This window comes from Carassius auratus, chromosome 46, assembly GCF_003368295.1.
Source record: "Carassius auratus strain Wakin chromosome 46, ASM336829v1, whole genome shotgun sequence".
Classification (NCBI taxonomy): Eukaryota; Metazoa; Chordata; class Actinopteri; order Cypriniformes; family Cyprinidae; genus Carassius; species Carassius auratus.
In genome coordinates, this window is record NC_039288.1 from 9206762 (window position 1) to 9232830 (window position 26069).

A 26069-nucleotide genomic window follows, 5' to 3' on the forward strand; every position below is an offset into this window, starting at 1 on the left:
CACTCACAGGAGGAATCAGCCGAGTGGCGTCAGTTCCAAGTTGATCTGCAAACAGCGGTCGTAATCGCCAACGAAATCAAGACAGAAGCTCAGGAGGAGATCGGAGACCTGCGTCGCCGCTTACATGAAGCTCAGGATAAAAATGAGAAGATAAACAAAGAGCTGGATGAACTAAAGAGCAAGAAGTAAGACAAGGTGTCATGAAAATGTACAATGCAGTGTGTTGTGACAACAGGGATGTAGACAGGTTGTGTGATTTATTTTTGTGCAAATATTTGCGTATGATTAGTGCATCAGTGTGTGTCTTACAGCCAGGAAGAGGAGCGTGGCCGAGTGTATAATTATATGAATGCCGTGGAAAGAGACTTGGCCGCACTGAGGCAGGGGATGGGCCTGAGCAGACGGTCCTCCACTTCCTCTGAACCTTCACCCACAGTCAAAACACTCATCAAGAGCTTCGACAGCGCCTCACAAGGTTCATAAATTCATGCAGATTTATGATGATGCCTCACGTTTAGGGTGTTGTGGCCTAGTGTTTATGGATCTACATGTGTTGCCTTAAGGTTGTAGGTTGTTAAAATATTACAAGTGGTTAAATATATGATGAGATTCATTAAATGACAAATTAGCCATTTGATAGGTTGGCATACAAATATATAAAAACCTCTTCCATTTCTTTTTATAAATCACATCTGTTTCTCTATGTACAGGTCCTGTTCCAGCTAGTCCTGCCGCTGCTGCTGATGTTGCTGTTGCTGCCGCTGCCGCTATTTCCAGAACGCCTCTCAGTCCCAGTCCCGTCAAAACCCCTCCAGCCGCTGCTGTCTCTCCTATGCAGGTATGAACCATTAGAATTAATGAAAGGATGGAAATAGTCATATGATAAATGCACAATATAGTTTTGGCCTATTCTATCCCCAACTGTTTAATATCTGTTAATAATGATTATGTATTAATAATTTTTCTTGAACTTTTTAAGTATTTTTATTTTATAAAATAAGAGTATTCATGACAAATAAATTTGAAGTTTGAAGTCATTGCAAAAACAAAATAGTAAAAACGTAAATGCCTTAACACAAGTTAATTTTAACGGCACTGATTTTATTAAATATTTTAATCGATTGACAGCCCTACAAAATACTTAAAATAGTTACACTTCTGTTCAAAAGTTTGGGTCAGTTAGATATTCCAATCATTTTTGAAAAGAGGTCTCTCAGCAAAACAGTTATTGTGAAACATTGTTACATTTGAAATAACCATTTTAAATTTGAATATATTTTAAAATGCAATTAATTTATTAGGTCATTCACTATTTTCAGCATCATTACTCCAGTCTTCAGTGTCACATGATCAGTCAGAAATCATTCTAATATGCTGATTTGCTGTCAAACTAACATTTCTTATTATTTTCAATGTTGTAAACCCCTGTGCTGCTTAAAATTTTTGTCGAAACTGTGAAATGTTTTTTCAGGATGCTTTGATGAATAGAATGTTAAAAAAAAACAGCATTTTTTGAAATATGTTTATTATTTGAAATGTCTTTAATGACAAACTTGATCATTTTAATGCATCTTTGCTGAATAGAAGTATTAATTTCTTTAACAAATAAATAAATAAATCTTAATGACCCCAAACCTTTGAATGGAAGTCTGTTTGTCTTATATATATACTGCTCAAAAAATAATGGGAACACTTAACAACACAATGTAACCCACAAGTGTTCCCTTTTATTTATTTTTTTGGGCAGTATATTTAAAGCCATTGAAAAAAAACCTAATCTTAAAAGTTAACTGAATTTGCAGTGGGATAGATGGGTCTCTCTGATCACTCTAGCAGATGTCTGCATTCTTCTCTATGGGGATTTTTCTGACCTAACACCCCTGTCTGTCAGACGAGATCTCCAGACCTGCTGTGCTTTCCTTCTTGCTCTCACACTCGTCCTCCACGGATGTCCTTTGCTTCGTTGTTCTTTTTCCTCAAAATGTGCCAAAACAGGATGTTTTGTAAGGAAAGAAAAAAATTAGGCAGTTTGACGTACTTTGAGTACAAAACACATGCAAGGCACCGAAATCTTGTAGTGTATTTCTGGTGAATTTAAGTTTATTATCGGTGCTTGTTCAGAACATTGTGTGCTATGGACATGAAATCATGCTAATTGTTGAGAAGGAGGTTTACATTTGAATATCCAATTTGAAATAAAACATGGAAAAATTCCATTGACTGGCACTGAAGGATGGGATCTAAATCAGAGGACCAGGAAATCATAGATTCTTGTTGTGGACTTTTAACTTGGGCCAGTAAAATAATGCCTTGCAATCAACCTAGCATCATGGCGACAGTGAAATATTGTTATATTGGTAGAAATATTGTTTTAACATCACTCCCAAAGTATCACAGCAAGATATTACATGCATTGATATTGTCAGATGTGTTTCATAAAGCCCTGTTTTTTAGTAGAAAGTCAATATGTACTTGCTTAAGCATGTATTTGTGAAATTGTGTTATTGGGGCACAAGAAAAAGCCTTCAATTTTTCTAGAAATGGTAATTACTGACCATTTTTCTTGGCCTGGACAGTACTGTTTATCTGGTTAGGCAATGAAAAACAACAGTGATTTAAAAACATCAGCAATTCACAACTAACTGTGTTAACCACCTGAGCTCTAACATAACTTCATTGAATTTATTAAAGCTGCGCTGTGAGCTAGGGTTGAGTTATATATTGTATATTATGATGTATTCTAAATGATTTTGCTAGGAATATATAATGACGCAACATCACATTTTAATGCATAAAGACTGTAATAAGGCTAGTCTCAAGAGTCCTTGTCTGGTATTTTTCAGGTTTTATTATTAAATTACAATATGTTCCATGAATTTACATGTCTCGAACTTTGTATTGTTAAATTGGTCCATATTATCAATTATTATTTTGAACTAAAACTATTTCATGTATGGTTTTATTAATTAAAAGAAAGCTGAAATAAAGCAAAATATAAATATTAAGTGAAAACCTATATTTGATAACATAAGTTTAATAAAATATATAAAAACCATTATGCATTTTAAAATGTATATAAAAATCATTAAATGATGAAATTATTGAAAAATGTAATTAAAAATATAAAAATGAAAATCGAAACATTAAAGCCGATGCAAAATATTAATAAATACTATAATAGCACTTTAAAAAAAATGTAAACCACAAAATTATTATTATAAATTATTTATTTTTTGTTATAATTTTTTGAAAAACCTCCCTATATTTTTATTGTTATTTTAAATCTGCTTGGCAAAAATTGTTTTGTGGAAATTAGGGTTCCTTCAAAATCACCCTGGTCAGCCACTTCAGAGCAAATAATAAAAAAAAAAAAATATATATATATAAATGTAACCAATATTTATTATTTATTGTGGCTATATTGCCCAGCCCTGTTTTGCCTTTATGCATGTTTTTTTTTCTTTCTGTATTTTACAGAGGCACACCATAAGCTCAGTCAAACCTCTGTCGTCAGCGCTGGACAAGAGGCCGAGCTACACAGACCTGAGCATACCAGGTGCGCTGACGTTAGTCACAATTGAAATCTAGCTCCTTGATCTTTTGGTCTTCCCTCACACTGGTTTGATCTAGTTATCCAGAGGCGAACTCAGAGTTAAAGGTCATGTGTAATTGTGCTGTAGCGTTTCCCTCAGGCTTAACATTTGCAGTTAATGACCACTGAGATTGTGTGCCAGGCCTTGAGAAGGAAGCAGGATATTTATTTTAGAAGAGCAAAAGCTTAGTCATGCCACATAAAGCCTGTTGTTCTTTGTCATGATTTATATGTGTGTTTTTATATAATTCAATAGCAGACCACCTCCTCCGGACCTCACCTGTAACACGCCCCAGCTGCAGCCTCCAGAGGGGGACAAACATAGATTCAACTAAGTCCATATCAGGTATGTATGTACTCGACTGTACAGTTATTCAACTTGCCCATTGTGTGTTGTGACATTAAACGAACAATTCACCCAAAAATGAAAATTTGCGTAAAAAAAATTAACCTTATTTTCCGCACTATAAGGCGCTCCGGATTATAAGGCGCACCTTCAGTGAATGACCTATTTTAGAACTGTTTTCATATATAGGGCGCACCGGATTATAAGGCGCATGGAATAGAAGATACTGCAGTCAAACGTTTGACTGGGTTTGCGTTATGCATCCACTAGATAGAGCTGTGCTAAAGGAAATGTCAATATTTTGACAGAGCGCCTTGATCCATATATAAAAGCTCCGGGTTATAAGGCGCACTGTCGTTTTTTTGAGAAAATTAAAGGCTTTTAAGTGCGCCTTATAGTGCAGAAAATACGGTAGTATTACATCACTTGCTCACCAGTGGATCCTCTGCAGTGAATGGGTGCCGTCAGAATGAGAGTCCAAACTGCTGATAAAAACATTACAATAATATACGAATAATCCCCACAACTCGATCAGTTCATCATGATCATGTCTTTCGGAGCGAAAAGCTGCAAACAAGAAACAAATTCATCAAGGTGCTTTAACTTTTAATTGTCAGTTTTTGGCAAATTTACCAGTTCATAAATCATAATAAGGCTTCATTTAGTGAAAAGGTCCATCTCTAGTTGTGCACAGCACAATCCATCAACATATTTGTTTAGGACTGTTTTGGACCGTTTTTGCTTGTAAACAGTGCTTGATCTGTGCATATTTCTTTCCTGATTCAGGCCCCCATATACATTAGTGCTTTTCGTTTGAAAACACATAACTTTTGCAACTGTTACGCCTATCATTTACACTACTCTGGCGTTTTCCACGTTCGAAAACGGAGGCTTTTGAAAACGCTGCTCCCCCCTTTTTAGTTTGAACACTCCGGGGCTGCGTTTTAATGTAAAGGGACCATAACGGTGATTTTGCGAAAACTGTGATTTTGCGAAAACGATGACGTGGCTGCCCACGTGATCTCTGCGCATCCTTGACGATTGTGTAAACGTATCTTTTGTCAAGTATGTCACCGTATTTGTTTTGGCATGGCTCCTAATCAACGTTTTCGGGTGTCATGGCCACCTTGTAATGATTAGTTACTTTGAGTAACAATTCCACCTCATCATCTGTCCACACAAAATACATTCTTGCTTTTCCTCTCCACCAAGCTCATTGTTAAACATGCCAGTGACTAGCAACCGACTTTTTTATGTGCATGCCCAGTGTGCATGAATGGTCACGTGACATGCATTTTCAGTTATGTAGTGTAAACGGAGATCGTTTCTGAAACGGCAGTGTAAACGCAGATCGTTTTGATTCTATAATGTCGTTTTAAAATGAAAATGCACTAGTGTAAACGGGACCTCAGACAACATGACTTTTCACATATGGAAGCAATATTATGATTAAAAGACTTGTATTTTAGGGAGAAGTGAGGATTTGAAGTTAATTCATCTGGATTAATTATTTACAAACAGCGTTGTATTTCACAGGATGTTAACTTATGCAGTGAGTTGTGCGGATTGATTGTGGATTATAGTGATGTTTAATGCAATATTCTCCAAATCTGTTGAAGAAGCGAACTCATTTACATCTTGGATGGCCTGTGGGTCGATACATTTTCAACAAATTTTCCTTTTTGGGTGAACTATTCATTTAACGGCACACTGATTTTGTAATCATTATCTAACTGTCCATGCATCTTCTACTTGTCAGTTTCTCGCAGAAGCAGCGAAGAGTTAAAGAGAGATTTGTCGGTAACCGATGCATCCACGGCATCTTCAGTCCTCGCGCTGGGCTCGTCTTCTCCCCAGCTGTCTTTATCGTCCAACTGCTCTTCCCCGACTGCCTCTGTCACGCCCACCACACGAGGACGTTTACGGTAAGTGTTTTTCTATTTGCCTCCATCTCTTTTATGTTAATCTCTGCTCTGGCTCTTCTTTTGTTGACTTTCTAGAAGACTCTTTCTTGCTGTCAGGTGGGCCAGATGTCTCTGTTTCACACTCTTCTCTGTCTCTGTCTGCTCGCTGCGGTGTTGACAGTTCAGTGTTTTGATAATGGATGTCACTCATTTGCCTGTCCTGAAACCTGACCGTAGGTCCACTGTGGCATTTGAATAGACCATTGTAGGAAGACAAATCATTCTGTACTTTCCTTTATCATCAAAGCATTTCCTTCTGGTTGTAGTATTAACTTCCTTGCTGGAAAAATCCAGCTAGAACCAAGTTCTGGTAGAAGCTAGTTTTACTCAAGTGCTGGCTGATTGAAAGTCGATTTTTTTTTTTTTTTGTTTATTGTTATTTATGTAATATAATATAATATAAAAAAAAAAAGAAATAAATTATAAACAACATATAATTATTAACATTATTATTATAAAAAAATACTGAGAAAATCACCTTTAAAGTTGTTCAAATTAAGTTATTAGCAATGCATATTACTAATCAAAAATGTAGTATTAATATTTTAATATTTACGGTAGGAAATATACAAAATATCTTGATGGAACATGATCTTTACTTAATATCCTTATGATTTTTGTCATAAAAGAAAAATTCATCATTTTGACCCATTCAATTTTTTTTTTTTTTTAGCTATTTCTAAAAATATACCCCAGCGAAATTACTGCAATTTTTAAAATAATGATACTCTTTAGTGCAGTTGGTTGACATTTCTGTGTAGGGAAGATGGTCTGTTTTTACAATACAGAATCAATCTATAAATTGTTATAGTGGCAGTGTCGGAAAGATCTTAAAGTTGGTGCATCCATCAGGTCAGTGCATCTCGATAGAATTTCCGCTCAAAAATGAAGGATGGTTTTTGCTATTAAAGTTGAATCCAATACAAAGGAACTGTGTTGTTAAAGTGATTGATGTCTCTTTAGAGAGGAACGGAAGGACCCTCTGTCTGCGTTAGCCAGGGAATATGCAGGATCCAAGAGGAATGCTCTGCTCAGGTGGTGCCAGAAGAAGACTGAGGGTTATCAGGTACAGGTTTTATGTATGTGTGTATGTGTGTGTGTGTGTGTGTGTGTGTGTCTATATATATATATATATATATATATATATATTTATTTCATGCACAATATATATTGATTGCCACATTGGTATCAGCCAAACCCTTTTTTTATTCGTTTAAATGGTTATTATAAAATAAACATCTGCATTTATAATAATGTCCATCATATTGATTAGTGGCCAAAACATGAATTTATATATTGACCCCGATTAATAATATATATTGGCCTGAGGTATTAAAAGAAATTAAAACTTTAAAAAAGTTTTTTTAAATACAACTCGCATGCACACACAAGTAATAATTTTATTCATCAAACAATCATGAGAAATAGAAACTGTTTCTGTTTGCAACATTGATAATTATCAAAAATGTTTTTTTTTTAGCAGAAAATAGTTCGAGAATGATTTCTAAAGGATCATGTGATACTGAAGACTGGAGTAATGTTGCTGAAAATTCAGCTTTGCCATCACAGGAATACATTTAAATGCATAGATGTAAATACAATTATATTAAAATATTACAAATGAAAACAATATTTCATAATATTAATGTCTTTACAGTATATTTACAGCCTTGCTGATCATAAGACTGACAGGTTTTCAATGTGGTTTCAACTTTGTTTGTTTTTCTTACTTTGTTAGAAGTTTATTTCATTATTTGAGGATAGCTTACAATTTGTAAATTCACTTGGGAAATTTCAGTTGTCATCATTCAGGCATTCTTGTTTGAGTGTGTTTGCTTTTTAAATGGAACATGGCCATGCACAACGTACAGATTTACCTTCAATTGCAATGACTCTTCTGCCATCAAACATCTTAAATGTTTACCATTCAGAGAGGGTTTCGGACCATGATGTTACCATGGTTTCCCTCAAGTCAGGAAGTGTGCTACATTTCCCCTGCTTTGTGCCCCATGTCACAAACAGAAAACCTCTCAGCCAATCAGAGCATAGAACCCTCGTGGGCACAGATTTGTGATTTATAGCCGTGTTTTCCTTTTAATTCCACAGATTCTGAAATGTGCAGTTTTGAGTTTTTGTCAGTTTGATCACCTCCAGGCAAATACATTTTTTTTCCATCTTTCAGTTTTGGGAGTTCTTTTGTCTTTTTGACACCGCTATCCCATAACCCAGCATTTTTCTGTCGCCTTCTTGCTCTCTGCATCTTTGTCTGTCTCTCAGTAAGTGTGCATGTGATTGATGGAAATGTCCACCAGTGGATAAAAGCCATTTTTCACTGAAACTCTAATGTGTTCATTACAAGCGGCCTGGCTTCACTTGGAGTGCACTTTTTGCAGCAAGCTGCCTCTGTTTCTCCATTTTCAATGTGATTATCCTAATGCTCTCTCCCCCGGGCCTTCCTGTTTTTTTGCACACAAGACCTCTTTTCATTAGCTGCTTGCTTTGAACACTGGCACACAAACGAGAGAGGACACAGGGAGGATGTCTGGATGTCGTCGTAACCCACTCTCTTCACACGCTTCTTTTGTGCTGACGTTCGTTTAGCTTGAAACAACATGGCTGAAGTTTGTACACTGAATTGTAAGGGAGGATCGGGTTGTGGATGTAACTTGCTAGTGAAGAATGAAATAACAGTTAATTCAATTTAAGGAATTTACAGTTGAATTGAAAACAAAATTGACCTTTTTAACTTCCTTACTACATGTTCCCGGTCCTACTGTATTTATTAAATCAGTTCCTCTCAAGTTCAAACAGGTGTTTAAGGAAATAACTAGAGGTGCAGATCATTGTATCCTAATAGTATCCTAATACTTTTTTGAGGACACTTACTATGAAAAGCACTACCATAGTCAGTGGTCAGTGTGCTAGCACAGATCTCTTGACGAAAAACAGGGCATCATTATCAGTGATACCACTTTGGTTTTCTCCAGACCCGGGTCTGTTCCTGCCTCTCCATCTCCTGCTGTTGTGGCCCACTCTGATGAACTCATCACTTCCTTCCACTCCACTCTCCGTGGGTTGCCACAAAGCTCTGCCAATTTACGCCATCCCTTTGCACATTTACACCGGCCTGCCACATCTGATAAAGGCTGTTCCTCTTTTTGCTAGAGGATGCGGGTGATAGCGTAATCTGAAAGAGAGTGATTTTGTTTCTTTTGGAAACTCGAATGTAGATCAGAGGAATGGGTGAACAAATATCAGTTCCAGTAAATTGTCACAATACAGCCTACGTATTTCATTCTTGATTCCAGATTTAACAAACAAAGCAAGTCTTGAGAACAAAAAACACATATAATAGAAAAAAAAAAGCATGATGATGCTTTTTAATTATACTTGCTAGCTGCTTTATCATAATTGCACCAATATTACCTCTCAGAAATTTGGGAACGGTAAAGAAGTCTCTTATATTCATGAAGGCTGCATTTGTTTGATCAAAAACACAGTGAAAACAGTAATACTGGGAAATATTATTCTAATTGTTTTCTAATTGAATATATTTTAAAATGCAATTGATTTCTGCGATGGAAAGCTGAATTTTCAGCTTCATTACTCCAGTCTTAAGTGTCACATGATCCTTCAGAAATCATTCTCTGTTATAAACATCTCTTATTATTATCACTGTAAAAAACGTCTTAGTAGAAAGCCGTTTGAGGAAGCCATGATACTTTTTTCCAGGATTCTTTAGCAGAAAGTTCAAAAGAACAGCATTTATTTGAAATATATATTTTTTGTAACAATGTGAAGTCTTAAAGCCCTTGCTGAATAAACATATTAAGTTCTTTTCAAAAAGTCTTACCAGCCACAAAATTATGAATAGTAGTCTATGTACATATGCAACACGTGAGAACTGTAGATCTGAGGAGGGCATTAATGAACGCAGAGCCTCTTTCCTGGTCACAACAACACCATAAATGGCCCCAACGAGTCGGGTGGCTACTTCCGTGTATGGATTGAAGCATGTGTGAAGTATGTTGATACAGATAAGCAAGGCTGTTGAACAAACACTTCAGCACAAGGTGAGACTGTCAGTGAGTGAATATGAAGAAGTAGGTGAACACTATTCTCAGAACAGCATTAAAGTTCAATTTGGTTCCATTTTGTGGCAGTGCATGAGAAAATAGTTGGTGTGCACCAGTGTATCTAGAAAACATCTCATCCATCTAGGTGTAGGTGTTGTAAACATGTTATTTTTGAAACTATTGTTATTTACAAACCATTTCTGACCCAGAAATAGTGCATTTTATGTATGTAATTTTACATGGAATATGAGATTTATATTCACATATTCAGGACTGTTTACGAACAGAATTTTGTTAAATATTGTGTCTTGTGTTCATGTTCAGTAAAATGACCTTATCTGTGGTTGAAAGCACTAAATAGGCAAAATATTTACTAAACAAACAATGTAATGTTTGCGTGTAATGTAATGCATGTAGAAAGATAAGGTTTTTTGTCAACATGCGCTGTAAGTAGGGTGACCATATGCGCCGTTCATACGGGACACGTTCCAGAGAAGTTTGACCAATAACACGCAGGTATTGTACATAATCGACCAATCGTGGGGCTGCGTGTGAGAAGGTGAGATCTAGAGGGAACGGTCAAAGCGATGCAAATATGCACACGCGTTCGTTCGATTTGCCTTGAAGCGTCGCTGAGCACAAATCCCAAAAAAAACCAAAGTGCGCCACAATGCTTCAAGTAAAACGAACGAACAAACACATGAAAGCGATTCGAAAGCATAAGGAGCCCTCTCCTCTGCTCTTTATAGCTCTCATGAATGTTACAAAACGATCAACCTGCACAGTGCAAATAGCCAAAACCTGGATGTTTTAGGCAATATTAAAATCCTGGCTGGGACTTGTCCCGTATGAACGGCGCATATGGTCACCCTAGCTGTAAGTGTCTCCAAATAAGATAGGCATGCTTAATTGTATGAAAAGCAATGTGTCCAACGTTTGTGTAAACATTGGGGAAAAAAAAGACATTATTTCTGTCAAGATTTACAGCTGTGGCTCTTAACTACACCCATAATGTCACAGGGACACCGAAAGATTCACTGCTTCATCAGTCCCCTGAATCACCCACCCAATCCCATCAGTTCATCTACTGAAATTGTAATTTTTGATCTTTTTACTCCCCTCTCCGCAAACACGCAGAACATTGACATCACCAACTTCAGCAGCAGCTGGAATGATGGGCTGGCTTTCTGTGCCATTCTTCACACCTATCTGCCGGCACATATCCCTTACCACGAGCTCAACAGCCAGGACAAGGTCTGTACGCTCACACACATAAGACACAACAGGGTGAGTTCAGGTCAATTGGACAGCTTTTGAATTTGGCTGAACATTTCGGTCCAGTTTACCTGATTTCAACCTAAATGTTCCCTTCTTGAATATCAGTTAGCACAAAAAATAGATATTTTAGAGAAGACTTGCATATAATTTCATATATTGACATCCGTTCTTCTTGCTTGTGTTTTGCAGAGGCGGAATTTCACTTTGGCTTTCCAGGCAGCAGAAAGTGTGGGAATTAAATCCACACTGGTGGGTTTAATATAAACGTCAAAGCTAATTAATATATACATTATATTACAGTGCCTCAGAACCTAATTCAAAAATAATACTTTCATTCAAGCAAGGGTGGATTAAAATAATCAAAGGTGACAGTAAAGACATTTATAATATTACAAAAGGTGTCGATTTAAAATAAATGCAGTTCGGTAGAGCTTTTAGCTCATCAAAGAATCCTGGAAAGAATTGATCACAGTTCCACAAAAATATGAAGGAACACGACTGTTTTCAACATTGATAATAATAAGAAATGCTTTTTAGCAGTAAAACAGCATATTAAAATGATTTTTGAAGGATCATGTGACACTGAAGACTGAAGTGATGACTGCTGAAAATGCAGCTTTGCCACGACAGGAAGTTTTTTTTTTTTTTTTTTTTATCTATTCAAACAGAAAACCGATATATTTAAATTGTAATAATATTTACTGTTTTAATCAAATAAATGCAGCTTTGCTGAGCATATTTTTAAATGCACTTTAATGACTTTCCTTTTAGAGGAGGCCTTTTTTTATCCAAGCCTTTTTATCTTTCTTAATGAAATTCTGTTGAAATATATACGATCTCAGAATGATGTACAATCTCTTTGAGATCTGTTGAATAAATCTTCGTTTGTTTTGAATTTCAGCATTAGAAGATTTCTCTGCCCTGTTAATAAATACTATCTGCAGCTGTAAAACAATAATGCAACCAACAATGACTTCACTTCCCTCACATAACATCTCATATCGAGTAAAATTAAATATTCAACTGCGACTTCTTCAATGCTCCTTCTAATTTATGATCATTCAAGTGTTTTATTGTCATAGCCTGTTTGATTAAAGCTATGTTATTAAAATGAATGCTTTTTTTTTTCACTTCCACCCTGTCATTTCATTACCATTCATTCTATATAAATATCATCTTGATAAAATCATAAAATCATAGATAAGCCTTTGTTGTTTTGGTCTTGTTGCAAAATCTTTATTGGGTTTTAACATGTCATGTGGTAAAAAGGGCAATACATACAAAGAGTGATCCAATTAAGTTTGTATTGTTTAAATAGACAGTGTAGTAATAGTAGTAATATCACATTATTTAGCCGTTTCAGTGGAGAGAGTATGTTCCCTGTCTTGAAAAGAGGCAGCAGGATTTAATTCATCACCTGGTATTAATTGAACGCTTTCATAAAGTATGTTGTTTGCTCTTTGCTTAACAAGCTTTGGCTAGATAGTTGTGCCACACAAACATCATTTTTCCTGACCAGTTCCCCATCTGACTCAATCTCTCTGTCTGACAGGACATTGGTGAAATGGTGCACACAGAAAGACCCGACTGGCAGAGCGTCATGACCTACGTGACGGCCATCTATAAGTATTTTGAGACCTGATAATCTTCTTGAACGGCTGTATTGGCGGCTTCAGTCTTACCTCGGTTCCTTACTGTGGAATAATACTCCCAAGATGCAACAAAATTTCCCAGAGGCCTTAGCTGCGAACAGGGGAAGCTTGATCGACTCTCAGCTTACTGTTTCTTCCAGTGTTTTCCCAAAATCCTATATGGCTGCAGAAACAGGCCAGATCCTAGTAAGCTTCTCTGAACAGCACTTTTGAAGAGAATTGGGAGGTCGGTGGGTTCATGAGCCAGCAACTTCCTTTAAGAACTTTGCTACACTATTTATATAAACAATAAACAAACCATATTTTAAAGTGTATTGTGCCAACCGAGCAACAAAAGTGTGTATCTCAGAATACGATTGCCTTTGAAAGATGCCTTTTTTTTTCTAGTTTTCTCAGAAGGATAGCCTCACTATGCCAGTATTGGTCTTAGATTATCATTATTTATTCCAAAGAGTGATACCACAAATGGTGGTTTTTGTTTTTCCTTAGCCTAAATAAGCTCAAATCTGTCTCGTTTGATTTATTTAGTATTTCTTCTAATAAAAAAGACATTAAAGGAATAGTAGTTAACCCAAAAATGAAAGTTTGCTGACAATTTATTCACCCTCAGGCCATCCAATATGTAGATGAGTTGTTGTTCTTTTTCTTCATCACTTGCTCACCGATGGATCCTCTGCAGTGAATGGGTGCCATCAGAAAGGATGTGTTGCTTACAAACATGTTTTTTTTTTTTCTCACCTCACACGGTGTTATCTGATGGACTGGAGTCATGTGGATTTAGTTGTGGATTATTGGGATGCTTTTATCAGCTGTTTGGCTCTCCTTCCGGCGGCACCCGTTCACTGAAGAGGATCCATTGGTGAGCTGGTGATGTAATGCTAAATTTCTCCAAATCTGTTCTGATGAAGAAACAAGCTTATCTACATCTTGAATATCTTGAAGGTAAATACATTTGCAGCAAATTTTTATTTTGGGGTGAACTGTTACTTTAACGTTCAACCTAGTTCTTTTGATATCAAAATGTTTTTAATTTAGTTTTTATACACTAAACGAAAGCTAATTTTGAATCTAATGTAATTTGTAATGAAGCTGTTTGGAAAGACATGTTTTTTTTTCCTCAATGCTCATTCCAGCTGATCTTCTGTCACTGTAAATGCTGCATGAGTTTTTTTTTGTGTGTTTGTTTGATATATCAGCACAGTCCTTTATGTCAACGCACTACTAATCTGTATTTGACATATAAAGCGAGCTGAGCTCTAAAAGCTTGCTGATTCAGATTTTGTTATATGGGTGTACAAGCACAAATAAAAAAAGGCTGAATGTGTATTCACTGGTATGAAATATGAAATAAGATGTCTACAATCCATCCGCACTGTCGGCTCATGGTTAAATCATGCACTGTACCTCTCCCATTATACATTGTATGTTAGTCAAAGATAAACCTCTGCATACAAACCAAAGCCTTACATGGAAAAGAAATAGCCAATAGCACAATTGATAAACATGCTCTGCTGACTTCAATGCACTGCTTTTTTTAAATACCGGTATGTTTGTTTTGTGGCTAATTTGCTAAATCGAGACCTTTTTAAAGGGATCATGTGGGTTGCAGCAAATTTATGCCGCTAATGACAGCAGTTCAAACTGAATTTTATGTCAAGGGCAAGTCATGTTTGTTGCAAAACTATTATTTATTTCATTTAAGTAACTGTCGTGTTTTAAATGATAGATTTTGTTTGAGAATCCTCTGTGGTGTATCGGTTTGTTTACATGTGGAAATGTCATTGACACTGACATTGAATTAATTACCTAGAAAAGGTCATTAGTGACCAGGACTATTTTTGTTTGGATCATCTTGTGAGATGTAGGTTGTGACCTAATGTGGAGTTTGATGTGAAGATTTTGATTTGAACCAGATCACTTCATATCTTGCTGTGCTTTCCTTTAAAACTTCATTCGTGTTTGTACAAATCCTGGAACGTGTTTTTGACGCTACCAATACTTTGTTTCAAGAAAGATTCCTAAAGCACTGTATGTCATATCAAGGAGAGGATTTTGAAAAAATAAAGTAAGGTTTCCTGTTAGCAAAGTTTTGTGAGAGCGAAATTTGTGTGCACAAATACAGTCGTATTGTTGTAACCAGTGTTATTGTAAACTAAAATTATTGGCAATGTGTTTTGGGAACTAATAGAGATGAGTTTAAATGATTAAAACTGAAATATATATATATATATATATATATATATATATATATATTTAAAAGCTAAATATAAAACAAAAACTAATAACATTAAAATAAAACTGAAAATATTAAAATAAAAGCTAATTGAAATGATTAATAAATAACACAATAGTAAATAATACTAAATAATAACTGTTGTAACACCCTTCAATTTTATGTTTATTTAAACACTGATATATTGATCTCTTCTTGGTCTCTGGGGTCATTCCTGGCACCTGTAAACAATAACTTTTATGGAACATAAATTCAGCACATTTTTGTTAAGCTTGAGCAGGTTTGTCCTTCTAGATCCAAGATGTTAAATCCGATATGCTTTGGTGTACAGACACGCATTAGAGCTCAAGCACACACACCACTTTTAAATTAACCTTATAGTTTGTAGGTTATTCCAAGGGCACACTAGCATGAAACTATACAATGGATGGTAATCTGAACTCCTTCTTTTTGTTTTCTTTCTTTTGTTCCGTTTTTTTTTTTTTTTTTTTTTTTTTTGTAATACAACCTTTCCTGGAAGTCACACATAGCACTTATGGGAAGATTTAAAAACGGGAGAAAAAAAATCTAAACTACCCCTTGTGGAAAGAAAGAAGTGAGCCAGCAGAAAAGGTCTGTTTAAACGGCTGTACTCAAGAACTTCCTCCTACTACTAAAATAACCTCTCATTTTCACACCGATTGTATCTGGCAATCTGAGGTACAGTGTCTATATTTGTGCCGAGGGCTTTCTGCACGAACAAGGCTGTGGTAAAAGTTGAGCATGCAGGCTGTGATTTTGATTTACTGAACGGCCACAAAAAGTCTTGGGCTCATGTATTAGGTCCAAAACATTAAGAAATGTCATTGCAGTGTGGTGGGTGGACCTCAGCCTCTGGTTTGCTGATTACATACGTTTATCTTCATGTGGCCCTGAGGTGAAGCAGGATGTTTCGGCAGTACGTGAGAAACCACACAACCTCACGGTGACCATCAGGTCCCTTACTTCCTTATCATCACGTACGTTTACATCAGTCATTGTACTGTCTGCGTGATTTCAAATCGGGCTTACTAACGATGAAAACCGCATACAAACGAAAAGATTCGAATTAAATTCCTCTGCTAAAAACGCAGTCGTGTTTTACTGTAAACGTCATATCAGATATATTTATTCTTATGTCATTATAAAACAAGATTATGTGCACGATTATCTCAAAAGAATAAATGTAAAAAAAAAAAAAAAAAAAAAGTTTCTACCTGAATATTGGCCTACCATATTATTTGATTAATAAAGCCATTTATTTTTACTACTGGAAAGTATTGATCTATACATGAATTCTTTGTGACATTCATCTTCATTCATATTTAATATAGGCCTATGCACTGTTTATTAGTAATTTAACGTTATTTTATTTATTTATTTTTTATGTATTCTTTGCTGTCATATATTTTTATTTAATTTTTTTAAACTAATTATTTTTATTTATTTGTTATTTATGATAATGTGCTGGCTAATCCATTTTAACTTTTATCGTAACTGCAGGACTATGAAGATTGCCAGTATGACAGCTTGATGAAGATGTTACCACCCACAATGGTCTTGTAGGGAGGGAAACATCTTGTTTAATGTACTTTGCATAACTCGAATAGCCTAGAACAAACCACGAAAACCAACCAGACGTGGGTCTCTTTTTCTCACAGCGCGTGAGTGTCACAGTGACAGCGCGCGCACTTGTCTGTGGTCACCACAACTCCACGGAGCGGAGGAAAGATAACACTCGACTCGCCTTTGCCCTGACCAAACACGCTCAGAGTAGTGCATTTTTGCATATTACTTTGTCCGGGTGATAAAACGTGTGGAATGATTTGGTTTGGACGTTCAGAAATGACAGCATGCCTGTGGAGAAACCTACAACTCAGGTGCGCTGCGGAAACACGCTTGTACACAGCTAAAGTGAGTAACGGAAGTGTTCTTACATTGTAAACACATAGTAAATGTGTTTGTTTACTAGTAAAGTTTGTGATTTCACTGAAAGTATTGAACTTTGTTGTTCTACTTTGAATGTTACATTTTGTAAGTTTGGCAGCCCGTTAGTCCAGAGGGAGTCTGGATTGCACTTGTAATTGTTTAGTCTAAACTATGAATTCATAATTTTATATATAAAAGTTAATTAATGTCACAACTTTTCTCACTAATTTTGTGTATTTTTACAGTGTGCATAATTAGCTCACATGACGAGCAGTCACAGGAGTCTCCAATATGACGTTCATATGATGTAATAATTCCATCTAAAAACTATTTTAAGAGCATATTGTTTTTAAGTATTTAGCTATGCATTCACTTCTATGACCTTATTTTAACTGTGAAGCTGCTGTATTTACCATATTATTAATTAATTTTTTTATTTTTATTAAATATTTTAATAATTCGACACACCTCATGGCCATAAAAGTGGATTAAAACAGGTCAAATTTAAAAACAGTGATATCCAGCTAGAGCATTTCTAATGAACACCTTACCTTATAGATAAATAAAATTCTTAAAGATTATAATTAATATTTTTAAGCTAAAGTTTTGATGTTAAACACATCTACATAAATCCACATGGTATGATTTAAAGAACAGTGATGTAATTTACCAGCTATATAAAGCATCCTTCTCTGCTGTACTCCACGTAAATGTACAGCTGTTTAACCACATGGGTGGCTAAATTATCACAGAATTCTGACACAAATATCTCCTAAAGTTTCAGACATTGTTTTTCTATTGTGTTAACACTCATTTAAATGTCTATTTACTTTTTTGAGAAAAAGTTTTTGTAATCAGCAATGCGTTTCTCTACTGTATGATGTCATCCTACCAATTGAAATTACTTGTGATGTAAACGTTCATCTTAACAAGACAATAATTATGTTAGAATGACTAAGATAACTGTTAAGTATGCTTTCTGAATGACAGATTGGCATGCAGTGCACTCTTATCATAGTCCCCAAACGCTAAGCATCATTTCCCGTCACATAGAACATGCTCGCTGGACATCTGTCAAACAGTATTTCTGCATTCCCACCCTTTTTTTTTTGTGTTGTTTTATAATAAAGACGTGATACACATGACTTGTGAGGAACCTTGTATATAATTTTAAGTCCGGACATCATGCTTAATATTATGATATTTCATAAGGGTTTAACCAGTTATGGAAAGTACATTGTCTTAATGCACAGGAAGTTTTTTGTAGACTGATGAATGCAGATGCAAAAGTTGTTAAAATGCAACATGCCAGGACTGTGCTTTGGGAACAATTTGTCATTAAATCACTTGAGGGAGTCTGCAGACATACCAAAGTCACGCTGTGCTAAAAAAAGCAAACAGCAACACTAAAACACAGAGGAAGAGTGACTGTGGCATTTTTGTGCCTGATCAAACAGACTGGAGCTAAAAGATAAGAAATCTCTAAAACAATAAAAGATAATGTGGTCTACAGTGGAAGGCATGTTGCAGTTACTCAATTCATTCTAGATAAGCCTACACAAAACCACAATAAATGAGCCAAAATAGTCAGTGAATTGCCAAACTGATTTAATTACACATACAGACAGACATTTTTAGATGCTCTGTATTTTCGAAGCCAAACATATTTGAACAATTCGGACTGAGCACTTTCAAGTACTTAAGAAATAAAATAAACCTGACCGGGAGCCAGTGCAAAGATTCTAACATAGGAATAATATGACTGCTAATCCTAGACCCAGTTAAAATCCCAGCAGTTAAATTTTGTAAATATTGCAATGTATTAAGTATAGATTTAGAAGCTCCAGCTAAAAGAGAATTACAATAGTCTAACCATGAGACCACAAAGGAATTCATTTGCATTTTCGCAACTGTAAAATGTACACGCAATCTTGCAATATTTCTGAGGTGGAAAAAAGAATCAAAAGACAGATTTGCATCAGAAATAACTCCAAGGTTTCTCACTCGTCTCTGTGACAGACAACCAGCTTTAGAAATTTAATCATGGGAACCAATGAGTATAACTTCAGTTTTACCACCATTCAAGTACAAGAAATTATTGTCCATCCAAAATTTAATCTCTAAAGTAATGCAGTCAGACAAATTAGCAATGTCAAGGTGCTCATGAGGTTTTGAATGTATATAAATCTGTGTGTTGTTGGCATACAAATGGTAATGAAGGCTGAACAATCTCAATAGGTGGCCTAAACAAATGACAAATGAATGTTAAAAAGTAAAGGACCTAAAACCGACCCCTGAGGGACTCCAGTTGAGACAGAACTAATCTCAGACCTATAACCACTCTTAGAAACAAACTGGGAGCTGTCAGTAAAATAAGACCTCAGCCACCTTAAGGCAGTCCCAAACACTCCAAACATTCTTTCAAGATGAATAAGTAGTAGACTGTGATCCACATTATCAAACACAGCTCTTAGATCAAGAAGAATAAGAATAGATGTTGCACCCGAGTCAGAAGCCATCAACAAATCATTGGTGACTTTGACTTTGAAGGCTGTCTCAGTACTGTGAAACTTACGAAAACCCGACTGAAGAGGTTCAAAAAGATTAATAACAGTGATATGGTTACTCAAATGAGAGGCAACAATACGCTCAAGTAATTTTGCCAAAAATGGGAGATTTGAAATAGGATGAAAGTTATTGAAGTCAGAGCAACATTTAATTTTTTAGGTACAGGGGTTACAGCAGCAATCTTTAATGTAGTAATGATAATATACATCATTCAAGCCAGTGTGTCGCCATTTACACTCCATTTTCAGACAGGCAGACTTCTATGTACCAGAATGTCATTACACCATGGAGCAGAATGAGCAAAAGTAACCTTGCGTGTCCTCAGAGTAGCAAAAGTGTCTTAGTTAGCAATATTATAATAATAATATATAATTTTGAAACTGTGAATTTTTCTTTTCCAATGATGTTAAATGCAAATCACATAAGACTGAAACAACAGAACTCAAAAAAAGGTGTTTGATCAATAGATTTCCACTTCTAGAATGTTAAAGTTTGAGTGGTAGCTCACTTGGACGATGTAATTCCAAATCAAAGAAGACAGCTGAGTGGTCTGACAGACCAATGTCAACAGATGATAATTGAGATGCAAATGTGCCATTTGCAAGCTCAAAGTTCAGTGTATGACCTTTGCAATGTATCAGACTTGTTACCAATAAAACAGTCCATTAATGATAGAAATTCTATTGCCATTACAGAGTCACTTTGGTCCTCATGAATACTGAAGTCCCCCACAAAAATGATTCTATGGAACTTCAGGGTCAGCATTGTCATAAAGTTAGCAAAATCAGACATTAAAGCTGCATGTGACTTAATTTTAGGTGGTTTGTAGACAGTAGCAATGATTGTAGAAGTAGAGGCATAGATACTTAAGACCAAGCACACAAATTTAGAAAACTGAGGAATGGTCACAGCACTGACATTAAACTGCCGACAGCAATAATACCACCACCTCTGCCAGATGACCTTGGGAGATATAAAGTTCCAAAACCAGGAGGAGTAATCTGATTAAACAGTCGTCCATCATCTCCTTTATGCAATTATTCAGTTAAAAACAGGAAGTCCAAGTTTTTTATCAGAGATGAGATCGGCTAAAAGCAGCACCTTATTATTCACAGAGCAGGCATTAAACAATGCAGCATGAATCGGGCTAAGCGATGAAGACGACAGTGATTTATTCTCCATGCAGGGGACAGATATTAAATTTATATGATCAGCGCCAGTGAAAGGCAAACAGTTAATCTTACGACGGCATGTAGTGAAAAAATTAAAAAATTTTGGAGAAGATGAGACAAAAAGACTGCGCCTTGAGCCCCGATGTATGTTTCGTTTAGGACACTGCAAACCAGCATCTTGACAAGATCATAAGAGATCATTAAGTAGAGCTTAGACACATTTTTAATTTTATATAATAATTATATTTCAAACAAATGTCCTTTTTAACTAGAAAGAAATTTGTCATGTTTCCCAAAATAAACTGTTTTTTAACAATAATATGAAATCACCAAATGAGCATATTAGAACGATTTCTGAAGAATCATGTGAAACTGAAAAGTCAAAAATCTGTTATTTTAAAGGTGACATTGGATGCCCATTTTCCACAAGTTGGTATGATTCTTTAGTGTCTTTATGAAATGTCTGTATCATACTTTGGCTAAGATGTCTCATTTAAAACAAAACCCTTTTTACCTTGTCAAGAGCAGCTCTGTTCACAGCGATATGTCTCTTTAAATGATAATGAGCTACTGCTCACCCCACCCCTTTACCCCGTGGGGCATGTCAAACACAAGACACATGAATTACTGCCTTGGAATCTGTATATGGCTCGGAGGTGGTCTTTTTTTTTTTTTTTTTACTAGATAGCCATCTACATAGATACTGGCTGCAAATTGAAACAGATAACTGGATGACACTGTTTCAGACTCAGACAACCCATAACAAACTGCTATTTTTTTTCAGCTTTTCTAAGCAGACATGCTAGAAACCCAACTAAATGCAAAATTATTTATTTTAATTTTTCATTTAAATTGTAATAATATTTAACTGTATTTTTAATCAAATGGACCACAAACTTTTGAAAAGAATGTGTATGTTATAATATAAAACAAATAACTGATATAAATGACCATTTATTCATTTAATTATGAAAAAACTGATCCATTCCATGTAGAAAGTCTTGTGATCCAAAGAGGTTGAGCTTTAATTTTGATATGATTGTTATTTTTTACAGGTTAAGAAGTCTCAGTGAAGGTCTACTTCATTCTGCTTCATTCAATCTGGCAGCTGTTTACTTTAAGGCTTTCAATGAAAGGCTGAAGTAAGCTGGACCTAAGGGACATGCTGGTGAATGGGTAAATCAAGATTTACAGAGGGGTGTCTCCATTGACCCTATGGTCACCTCCTCAAAGTGAACCCCAAAGAATCTCAAAAGCTCATACCAGGTTATTTCTATCCCCTCTTTCCATTCAAAAAGATATCATACATTCAGGAGGAATGGTCAGATTGGCTCATCCTCACACCTATTGCAGGAGCCATTGAGTGGCGGAGTGAAGTCCCACTGAGCAATTATCGGGAGCACAACTATGTGTGTCCCTGAGGATGTCCTTTCACACCGGTTGATGGCACCATGTCTTCACTCGTCTACATTGTTCTTGAGCTCCTGATTGCAGTTTTGGCCGTGGCGGGGAACGTTCTGGTGTGCTGGGCCGTCTGCCTTAACAGTAACCTCCAGAGCATCACCAACTTCTTCGTGGTGTCACTGGCCGTGGCGGACATTGCTGTAGGACTCCTGGCCATTCCGTTCGCGGTCACCATCAGCACGGGCTTCTGCAGCCATTTTCATGGGTGCCTCTTCATTGCCTGTTTCGTGCTGGTCCTCACACAGAGCTCCATCTTCAGTTTGTTGGCCATCGCCGTGGATCGCTACATCGCCATCAAGATCCCATTGAGGTGAGTGAATGATTGTGTTGTGAGTTTCAGGTAATAGCTGAAGGCTTTTGGTAAGAAGAGGATTACTGATCATATTGGTTGATTGAAAGATTACTTAAACTTACAAATACCCTATAGCAGGAACATAAAACCATAGAGTTTCTATTACTAGTACATTCAAAACTGGTTATTATTAAAGGTAAAAATTTATAAAAAATTGTATCGAAGATCACATAGAATTACAGTGCATCTATTTGTCCAAATAATGTCCAAACAATTACTTTCTGAATGCTATTTTTATACTATCTGGTGCTGCAGAAATTACACTAAACCCAAAAGTTAATATATAGTTCCCTAAAAAAAATGTAAAAGACTGTCATCATTTACTCAGGCTCATGTTATTGCGACACAAAATATATTGAAGAATGTGAACAAAATAAATAAAATAATGCAATTTGTCCATAAAATTTAAGTGAGCAGAGTAGAGAGTTGTTGTTTTTTTTATCCCACTGACTTTCATTGTATGGACAAAATAGTTATTCAAACTTTCTTCTTCAGATGAAAGACCATACAGGTTTGGAGCAACTGGAGACCCACTGTCTATGTGCGTGTGTTTGTGTCGGTGTTTACATGTGTATTTAATCAAATGTTACGTGTTTGCTGATATATTATCATTCTCTAATCTGTATTAGGCCTATCTGTATTTTGCAAATGTTTTGATATGAAGTTAAAGGCTCCTAGACTTCGTGACTCTCTCTGCCTTTATCTTGATAATTTCCCTTTTAATGTCTGTCTTGTTACAAAACTTTCAAATCGATCAAGATATGACTTGGTTCCCTTTTTTAGTGTAAGCCTGGGGGATTTTCAGTCGTTATAACGTCAGTTGTAAATCATAGGGCTGATCCCTTAAAAATAATATCACACCTCTGCACAGTAAACCACATGATTTGTGGTATCATTCATTGTCTGTAGCACAAGCTGTGTGGAATTGTAATACTTATGTTGAGGTTTTTTTTTCAAAACAAGTCTTTAACATACATAACAAAAAGTGATACTTGAAAGTGACGGGTGTAGCCAAGTACGGTTTCCCATACTTGGAATTTAACCCATTCAAACGCACACACATGAACACACACACATGGAGCCTTGGGCAGCCATTTTTGCTGTGGGACCCAGGGAGTTGATGGGGGTTCGGTGACTTGCTCAAGGGTCTTACATCAGTCGTGGTATTGAAGGTTGGAAGAAAGTGCTGAACATTCACTCCTGCTGGTACTGAGTCTCAAAACTGCAAACTTTTACAAGTAACAAGTTTGACTCTCTAACCATTAGGTCACAACTGCCGTGGTATTTATTGCTTAATGTATCTCAGTCCAGTGATATTTATCAAAACAGGGCTTCTTTAAACATAATTTTCTTGTGGAGTCTTTATCATGGGGCATTTTGCACTCGAGTTGAACATTGTAATGGTTATTCTTAAATGCTCTGGCACAGCCGCTCTCAGCAGCACTTTTCAGTAGCTGAAAGGTGTGGGACTTTACCACTTGGCTGCATGGAGGGTGTGATGCACATTTCTGCTCATGGTGTAGATTGAGCCACCCGAAGCATTGTAAGAGAACAGCAGTGACAGCAAAATCCCTGGCAGGTGTTGATTACATAAGGTCTGCCGGCTTCCAGTCTCTGTGGGTGTGTGAATGAGGTACCAGTAGTACTGGAGCCCTGTAAGTCCTCTGGGTTTAATGAAGCAGCCACTGTTGTTCTCGATGGGCCTGATATAAGCCCAAGGATTTTTGGAACAATCGATGTTTGACCACCATTTCCAACTGTTGCCCTTGGCAAAGGAAACATGTAGCAGGGCTGTCTGCATGATGGGATGTCTGAAATGCATAACGGCGGTGGATTTTGCACAGCTGTATTCCAAACTGCATGTAAACTGATGCTTATACAGTTGCTAATATGCAATAATTTATTATAGCACTTAAAGTTTAGTTCTAGATTTCTCAATCAGAGGTCTGTGGGGGTCTCAATATAGTAATGTTCTTAATGAAACTTCTTGAGGTGAACCATTTATTATTTTTTATATTTAGGGTTTGTGAGATTTTTTTGGCAATACTATTCACTAGAAGCTACTGAGTAAAATGTTCAATAGAACCATTGGTAGTCTGACTCCTGAACAAATAATTATTTTTAGTAATCCATACAAAACAAACCAGTAATATTCCAACCTGCAAACAAATGACTATAAAACATAAAGCACAACCACTGCGGTCTGATTATTGAATTAATGACTCTTAAATGCTGGTTTCTTTCAGAAAATCAAAAACATACTGCATGACCAGTGTAGTCCGAATCCCAAAGAAATGACTCTTATGAGCTGCTCTTTTACAAAATAAAAAACATACAGCACAACCAATGTCGTCCGACTCCCGAATGAATAACCTTTATGAGCTGGTTCATTTTAGGGAATCAAAAACATACAGAACAACCAGTGTTGTCCGACTCTGACGAGTTGGTTATTTTAATTGAATTAAAAATGTGTTAACAAATTTTTGTTTGTTTAGCTTTGTTCTATAATAGTTAAGGTGGAATAATTGGATTGCATTTATGCCACCTCTAAAAAGACTGAAAAGTTTTTCAACTTTTGATCTTCAAAACTCCTGATTTAATTGAACAACTCAGTTCTTCTCATGGTTTCTAATAATATCAATGACAAGGCTAAGGTTAAGTCATACAAAAACAAGGCCTGTAAGTATTATTTTAAGAATAGGCACAATACAGGTGAAATTTATGCTTCTTATTAGCACATATCCTGGTATTTTGCACTTGGGCAGGAATTACCACAGCATAAACACCTAAACAATGGACATTTCCCAGGAGCGAACTCAGTGCATGCATGTGTGGATTTGAGAAAAAAATGGTGCAGCCTTTTCCAGCCCTGACAGTATTCACGCTCAGAACAGTAAGTCCCACTTCAGGATGGACTTCAGGAAATATCAACATATTGTTTAAGGCAGATAGAGTTTTAATATATGACCAACTTTGCATGCTTATCACTATAGTGATCCATAGCATACTTGCTTCCTTAATTGCTGTCTCATGTCTGTTTTGTTTTGTCTTGCTTAGGTACAACAGCCTCGTCACAGGCCAAAGAGCCAAAGGCATCATTGCGGTATGCTGGATTCTTTCAGTGGTCATCGGCTTGACCCCCATGCTAGGCTGGAACAGACGGGTCGTCATTGGAACCAATAGTACTTGTCCTCAAGGTATGACAGAGTGCCTGTTCGAGAAGGTGGTCACCATGGATTACATGGTTTACTTCAACTTTTTCGGTTGCGTCTTGATTCCGCTTTTTGCCATGCTGGCCATCTATGCATGGATCTTCATGGCTGCCCGTCGCCAGCTCAGACAGATGGAGCAGAAACTTGTACACTTGCAAGGCTACGCCCACAGGGAGGGATCCTCTTCCCGGTCTGCAAAGCCACGCAGCCAAA

The 26069-nt window shown here is 36.4% G+C and overlaps 2 protein-coding genes across 4 annotated transcripts in view; both read left to right on the forward strand.

Annotated features, from left to right (window-relative positions):
- The window catches only part of LOC113064089 (cytospin-A-like), a 30334-nt gene extending 16765 nt beyond the window's left edge, over nt 1–13569 (forward strand). Inside the window, exons 7-16 of one of the 3 annotated variants that reach the window (XM_026234634.1) lie at nt 10–185; nt 312–475; nt 711–838; nt 3478–3556; nt 3849–3938; nt 5698–5863; nt 6866–6968; nt 11116–11232; nt 11446–11505; nt 12809–13569. In XM_026234634.1, the coding sequence (XP_026090419.1) occupies nt 10–185; nt 312–475; nt 711–838; nt 3478–3556; nt 3849–3938; nt 5698–5863; nt 6866–6968; nt 11116–11232; nt 11446–11505; nt 12809–12898 (1173 nt within the window). In that variant the 3' untranslated portion in view covers nt 12899–13569. Of the gene's footprint in view, nt 1–9; nt 186–311; nt 476–710; nt 839–3477; nt 3557–3848; nt 3939–5697; nt 5864–6865; nt 6969–8889; nt 11085–11115; nt 11233–11445; nt 11506–12808 lie in introns of those variants that run through there. The other 2 variants (XM_026234635.1, XM_026234636.1) reach the window with 2 other exon arrangements.
- A 3172-nt stretch (nt 13570–16741) lies between these two features.
- The window catches only part of LOC113063644 (adenosine receptor A2a-like), a 21946-nt gene continuing 12618 nt past the window's right edge, over nt 16742–26069 (forward strand). The window contains exons 1-3 of the mRNA XM_026233983.1: nt 16742–17073; nt 21884–22602; nt 25702–26046. Of these exons, the coding sequence (XP_026089768.1) occupies nt 22280–22602; nt 25702–26046 (668 nt within the window). The 5' untranslated portion in view covers nt 16742–17073; nt 21884–22279. The remainder of the gene's footprint in view (nt 17074–21883; nt 22603–25701; nt 26047–26069) is intronic.